This window comes from Poecilia formosa, unplaced genomic scaffold (genome assembly GCF_000485575.1).
Source record: "Poecilia formosa unplaced genomic scaffold, Poecilia_formosa-5.1.2 Scaffold911, whole genome shotgun sequence".
NCBI lineage: Eukaryota > Metazoa > Chordata > Actinopteri > Cyprinodontiformes > Poeciliidae > Poecilia > Poecilia formosa.
This window is the reverse complement of record NW_006800850.1, coordinates 89,109-96,699: the sequence shown is the minus strand read 5'-3', so window position 1 is coordinate 96,699 and position 7,591 is coordinate 89,109. Positions and strand designations below refer to the sequence as shown.

At 38.0% G+C, this 7,591-nt stretch overlaps 1 protein-coding gene across 1 annotated transcript; it reads right to left on the bottom strand.

The window, feature by feature from the left end:
* Window positions 1-3: 3 nt before the first annotated feature.
* Window positions 4-5,498, bottom strand: LOC103132055 (interferon-induced very large GTPase 1-like; the record flags this gene model as incomplete). The annotated part of the gene is made up of 6 exons (XM_016667124.1): window positions 5,394-5,498; window positions 4,732-5,304; window positions 4,446-4,477; window positions 3,964-4,063; window positions 2,683-2,720; window positions 4-2,598 (listed from the first exon to the last, which is right to left on the bottom strand). Coding segments are annotated over exons 1-6 (3,426 nt in total), but the record flags the coding sequence as incomplete, so codon positions are not given.
* Between the last annotated feature and the right edge of the window lie 2,093 nt (window positions 5,499-7,591).

Here is a 7,591-nt window from a genome sequence, read left to right as displayed (position 1 = left end):
GTCTTGGATTTTGTTGTTGAAATGTGACAGAGTGATCCCAGTAGACTGTTTGGCTTTAGACAAGATGATGGACTTCAGTTCTTGGACACTTTCACTGTAACCTGGATTTGGAGGAGCCATTGGTGGACTTCCCTCCCACAGCTGAGCAAAATATTTTACATCTTTTTGCACATCAAATGCGATGACATCACTGAAGCATTCAACATCACACACTTCCTCTTTGGCAGCAAGTTGAGTCATCTTGTCCAGTTTTTCTTGCAGTCGTCTTTTTCCGTCCATGTTTTTCTCTGCTGCTGTAATATCTGTGACGTTCTGATGGACAAACACACAACTTGGAGAAAGCTTGACTTTCTTCATCCTCATGAAAGCCTGCACAACAATCTGTAGGACATCTTGCATGTCAGCTGGATTCTCACCAAAGATGTTGATCAGTGTCATGTTTCCCAGACCAACAACAAATGTTGCAAGTTCATTGTCATGATGAAGGGTAGCATTACCTGCTAACTCAAGAGCTCGCAGTCCTTCAGTGTCTACAACTAGAATGTAGTCAAACTTGTATTTGTCCTTGATTTCCTCTGACAGTTTAACCAGTTGCATGTAGGCACCCTTGGTGCATCTCCCAGCACTGACTGCAAACTGCAGGCCAAACATGGCGTTCAGCATCGTTGACTTTCCACTACTTTGTACACCCAGAACTGACAGCACAAAGACTCTCTGGTCACCCAGTTTGTTGATGACTTCTTTTAAGAGACTAGAGATCCATATCAAAGGCACATGGCCTGCATCCCCATCCATCAGCTCCATCGGGTGTCCTGATATCATCAGATCTGCAGCCAGCTCAGGGTATTTAGTCCAATCAGGGTGTTGGCCCAGTGATTGTTGCTTCAGAGTTTTATGAGCTTCATAGATCTGTCCCATCTCTCTGAAGATGTGTTCCAGACCAAAGGTTGCTGATTGAAGCTTTTTTGACAACAGTTCAAGCTCAGTTTTTTTGTGTTTTAATTGAGCAGATTTGTCATGTTTCTTCTTCAAGACCAAGACCTCTGACCAGGTTTCATCATATTTTTGGAGAATTGAAGAAAGATCATCTGTGGAGAGGGCATCTATGAGGATCTGAGTCCATGTCAGGAAATATTCTCTTTCTTTTGGTGGCAAACGCTTGAGGCTCTGAGTGAACAACCTCATCAGTTTACTATTGGATGCATCACACTGTTTCTCTCGTAGTTTCATTAGCTGATGAGTCTTCTGACCCTTTTCTTTCTCAATGTCTCCCTTTAGATGATGCAACTCTTTATTGATTTTGCACCAGTCATACCAAAGTTGACCTTGGCAGGGGAGAAATGTATCTTTGATTTTGGCAACGTCCATCCATTCAATCAATTCAATTATTTCTATTGCAGCAGATTTCCCTTTCTGGCAGATTTTTTGATCTTCATCCACTTTAACCCCAGAGACTTTGGCCATAGTTTCGAGCCGGAAGGATGTGTGGGGTCCAGACAAAAGGCTTTTTATAATCTTTTTTAGTTCTTCAGAAACATCCGACTGGCTTCTTTCTTTCAGCCCTAGTTTGTATTTTTGAGGCTTCATCTGAACTGCACTACACTCATTGTCAGCAATGAGAATGATTAGAGGCTTTGAAGACTTGTAAAGCATAGAAATGACTGCAGTACTTTCCTGGCTTTTGTCCAGAGTTGGAACAAGAACAACAATGACTGAAGACATTTCAGTCAGGATTTCACGCTGTTTTACGTTTGCTAGAGAATCCCCATGAAGATTACAGAAGGCAATGCAGTCAGTAAAGAAATCATTGTCTTTTCCAGCAGGACAGTACCAGGCAATCTCTGCCACGCCATCCATCAAATGACGAGATTTGGTGCTGCCTTCACAGTTTCTGTGGAAGAATGTGTCGTGGCGGTTGTTGATCAAGGCATTCATCAGCTGAGATTTGGATAAAGACATGGAGCCCAGTCGGAAAAATGAAACCCTGGGAGTCTCAGCTTTGTAGATCGGCATGCTCTTCATGGTGACAGTGGTTGCATTTTCTTTGGTTGTGCTTATTTTCCATGTTTTTGTTATTTGTCTGAATGTCCACAAAGGACAGTCAATATTTGTTGTGAGAGGATCAGGAACAAGCAGTGGTAAGGCATACTGACACTGTGACAACTTTGTGATCATTTTCTGTTTAAGGAAGCTGTCCGAGCAGTGAAATGCTGCCATTTGAACATCCATTGGGTGAACATGATTCTCTTTTGACTGATCTATGTCTATGTTAGTAGTAAAAAGAGCATCTAAGTCATCGTCGTCTGTAACAGCACTGTCAGACACTGGAACAGCCTGTGAATTGTTCACATCAGAACTTTCTTGCTGAACAGGGATGTATCTGGCTCTATAATCTAACATCATTAACCTCTGAAGAAAAGCACAAACTAGATCTCTCTCAAAGATCTCATTAGTTTTTTTTATAGGTGGACCTATTTGTACAAAGTCTTCTGATGTCAGCATGTGTTGATGTTGGCCCTGGAGATGAAGTCTTCTGAGTAGTTTTTCAGTTTCTTTTTGATGTTTCTTTTGGTTGTCCTCAAAAGGATTGCAAATAGACTGCATAAAGAAAATATAATGATCATTGAATGTTTGAAAAAACAAACAAAAAAAACCCAAAGCAAAACAAGATAATATTCTAACCTCATGTTTGGGTTCATTGATATCCATCTGAAGTACACCTAAAAAAGCAAAGATTATTTCCCAAATTATTCACAAATGACCTAATATTTTTCTTGCAAAAGTATGTAGGATGCTGTATATATCCATCCCTCCATTGTATACTATTTATCCTTGATCAGGTTTTCTGAAAGACATCCTTAAACATCATTATGAGGCCCTTAGTTTGGGTTGGAAAATAGACTGTTTGGTAAACTGACAACCTTATCTTTCGTCTCAGTTCTTTTATCAGAAAATCAAAGTGGACAGCATTCACATCACTGTGGAAGCTGACTAAATCTGCCTATTAACACAGTCCTCTCCTCCTTACACCGGAGAGAGTGGTATGTTTTCATTCTGGAGGTATGATCAATCCAGATCTAGTGTTGAACGATCCAACTCAAGATTAAGGTGGGCTAGAAACTCTTCTAGTGCTTGCTTTAAGTGTTAACAGTTGATGTGCACCAAATAGTTTGCAAAACACACATGAAATCTAGCCATTGTCACTACCTTGCAGGGTGAGAAAACATTGGGTGAGAGGTGGGGTGTACCCTGAAGATGTCACCACTCCATCACAGGGCAAGATGGACTCAAAGTTAAGACAACCTTACATGAGCAATTTAGGGTGTTCAATTGAACTAACAGTTGTCATTTTGGACTGTGATGGAAAACCTGAGTATCTGGGAGAAAACCGAGACATTCACAGGAAGAACATGTCAACTCAAAACAGAAACCAAACCTGGGACATTCTTGCTGCTAGCTAACAGTGCTACCAACTGTGCCACCATGCAGCTTCCCAATGAAGCTTAAAGGAACCAAAACAGGAGAATTTCCACCTATTGACTTTACCTTAAAAATCTATACAAATGTAAAAAACCATGTTAGAAACTCAGTGAGCACAAGGTGGTTCATAGGGTTACTTTGTATTAAGCCACCGTCAACCAGTGATCATCAGAATTGAGATGTTGTCTCTTGGACATTCAAGTAAAGAGATGGATACAACTGTCAACTAACGATCCTGGAGCTTGATATGGTGGCAACAAGGCTGCCAGACAGACATGAGAAAACCCAAATGAATGTTGAGGGTTAAATCTGTCAGAGGTTCAGATGATCTCCAACATTTGTGGGGCCATTCCTTCATCTTTTGAGAGATTTCGGGAACATTGAATTCAAGTGGACTATATTTAGCTTTTCTGTTCTGGATGGAGCTTTCAGGAACTGTGATCTTAAGGTCATAGATTGGTACATGGATGGGGTGAATCTTACCTTCCTCTTTTGTTTCACAGTAAACAGTCTTGTTTTCACACTGGTCTTCTCTGTTGTCATAAATGTTTTTAAATTGTTTAGCACCAACATGTTTCTTCAGTTGATCACACTAAAAAAAACATTATGTGACATTAGCTTTTCAGTTTTAATTTGTTTTTTAGAGTTTATTTAGTAACAAGATAATTTCAAAAACGTAACTAGAAAATTCCTGAAGGCATTCTAAAAGAGCCTGCCACTTTGTGTGTAAATCAGAGGTTTTGTTGTTGAGCTAGGACTTTTCAAACCAGTGAAGCAACTGCATTGTCTTGAACTGAACTGGAATAAACTATGTAACTACATAAATTGGCTGGAAAAGTAATAGAAATACTTCTGTATGTTGACATCCACAAGTTACTGTATTCCATTACATGTTCTTGAGATGAAATTGTGAATTCAGCTAAAAATTTGATCAGGTCTATATCCAAACATTTAGTTTGTCTTACCTTAAGTTCAGGTTCAGCTTTCGCCTTTTCTTCTGTAGGATGAATTAGGGAAAAATTAGCAGATTGTATTATCTTATTGTTTGCCAAAGGCTATATATAGAGATTAACATTTAAAAAACTTAAGTAAGAGTTTTGTCAAATATAGTTTAACAAATTATAACAAAAATTATTTGCTATTATTCACTGAATGCTATTATGCATACAATAAGTTATTGTGAATAAATTAGCAGTTTACATAGGTGAGTCTCAATAAATATAGTAAGTTTTAGTCACCATTAAATCATACCTGTAGTGATGTTTGCTGTATGTGGTACATCATGCAGTTTCTTCTGGTCTCCATTTTTTCTAGGGGATTTTTCACAACAGTAGTCTGTATCTCTTCCAGAGAGCATGACATCGATTTTTTCCAAAAGAGTTATTATCTCTTCTGCATCTGCCATACTTCTTTTACATGTGATACATGTGTGGTATCTTTCTTCAGAAAAGCTGTTCATATTTTTTAGGTCCTGCAGTGCACTTTCACAGTTCTCATCAGTCTTATGGGTAATTACTGTCATGACATGAGGAATGTTCTCCTTCCCAAAGGTTTTTTGGAACCACAACATTCCTGTAGTGTACTGGCTTACATGCTGGCCATTTGGTATCAGCAGGACAAAGGCATGAACAGACTGATATGATGGGATGTCATCATTATTTGGAAGACCAAGCATGTTAATGACAGAGATGTGGCGGCCACACAGATCGTACAGGTTGGATGAAAACTCTTCCACCTGTGTTTCCTTGTTAAGGAGAGCATTATTTGGCTCAAGATCAATTGAATTTGTTTCACCAATTAACACAAGAGTCAGATCTGGCATTACTGCAAAATAGAAAATAAATCTGTCATTACACTGCAGAGTACTTTACATCATATAACTTTTACATTATATAATTTTCATCTATTGTTACCTCTTCCATCCCTTGCAGATGCTGTAGATGTAATTGCAATCTTCCTGTCTGTGTTCTTATCACAGCTGTCTGATTGTTGAGTGTCCATAAGATCCTCCCCTGCATCAGACTGAAAAACAGATTTTTCACTGTATGTCCTTCAACTAAGACTTTGAAAGATATAGTTTTATAACATAAAAAGACCACCCAGTGTTACTTTGAGTAAAATTACTCTAGTACGTAAAGCAGGAAAATGAGTATTGAACGTGTAATTTATTTTTAGTAAATATATTTTCCTGACATTAAATTAACACCAAAGGTTTTACCCACGTAAAACATTAATAAAAAATAAAAACAAATAAATAAAAATACATAAATTATGTGTTAGTGAAGTGGAATGGCACAAATAAAAAACTTGGAAGAAGTTGATGGAAGCAAATACAAATGAGATGATGGTAGATTTTTCAAAGAAAACACAGACACGGAAGTACTGGAACGGTTTTCAAAGACAGAAAATAAATCTCCAAAAATGGACTCTGTCAATAATCCAATTGATTTCCGATAAAATTGGAAATAAGAGTCTATTGAAGCTTTGTTTGTGTCGATTAATTGGGTCGAGACTGACATCTGGTGTAAATTTCATGTCATTCACTCCTTAGATCCATAGAGATGTGTTCAATACTTATTTTCACTGCTTTACACTGGTTTTACTGTAGTTCTGGAACTGTAATTTTCTTTTTAAAATTTTCTTTGTTGAAATATACTCTCTTGGAAAAAAACATACAAAAAAAATGCTCACCTTATTTTTAGTTGTTCTTTTTTCTACTTTGGCTGTAGGATAATGTAAAGGCATGTTTTAAATATGAGACAGTAGAGGGCAGCATTTCCAAATATATTATTTTCAGACTTAAATTACCTTCATCACACACATGATAAAAACTCTCCCTTGTGTGTGAATCATCACTTCTTGCAGATTCTCTCTCTGGTCTTTCAGTTGTGTTTTCATCAACCTCCATTCTAGCTGTTTTTCATCTCTGAGGACACAAAACTTAAGTAAATTTGAAATATATTATAATACTTCCGACATCAGGAGTTTGCATGTTCTCCCTGTGCATGCGTGGGTTTTCTCCGGGTTCTCCGGTTTCCTCCCGCAGTCCGAAAACATGACTGTCAGGTTAATTGGCCTTTCCAAATTGCCCCTAGGTGTGAGTGTGTGTGTGCATGGTTGTTTGTCCTGTGTGTCTCTGTGTTGCCCTGCGACAGACTGGTGACCTGTCCAGGGTGTACCCCGCCTCTCGCCCGGAACGTGAGCTGGAGATAGGCACCAGCACCCCTCCCGACCCCACTGAGGGACAAGGGTGAAGGAAAATGGATGGATGGATGGATACTTCCGACATCATTCAAAGTCTTATGTGAAAGATTTTTTTCCACATATTGTCTTCAGAAATAACTGATTATTTGTCATATAGGCACTTTTTGGCAGATGGAATACAAAGTGAACATTTTTACTTGAAGCCAATGTGTTAAAAGAAGGAAAAAGGAAAAAATTTACATTATGAATTTATTGCATATGGGGCTGCATAGCTTTGTACCAGCCAGGCTACTCATGCGGGTCAGAAGTTTATGCTTGATCTGTGTTCGTCGGGTCAAGAGCTTTCTCACAAAGTTTTTGAAACAAGAACACATACTTTGAATGAAAATACCAATAATTATTTCAGTCATTTCACTAGAACTTTGACATGAGTATGTTAAAGTAGATTTACTGGTCCTTCAATTGTTTTTAATTTGTTTATTTTATAATATTGTATTATGTTGCTATTTTTGTATGTTGTATTGTTTGCTTCATGGGATTACAGAAGGAAATTAGCATGTCACTAAATCTGGTCTATTATTGGACACATTGCACATTCATTAAAATGCATTGTCCCATTCGAATAAATGTATTAAATTCAATCATTGGTCTTTTGGAGTCTTGCGTGTTTCCAGAACAGACTCTTGAAACCAGACGGTCATTTGATACTTTACATCATTACTCCCTCATTGTTGCTGTGTTTTTAATAAAAATCAGAACCATGTCCTGCTATGTGGAGGACATGTCTGGAAGGACAAGTACAGATGGACAAAGTTTGCTTGACTCCTACCATCATGTGTGATTAGAAGAGGATTGTGTAACTTCTTCCTATTTTCTTTCTTTTTTTCTTTTTCTCCTGTATTTTTGT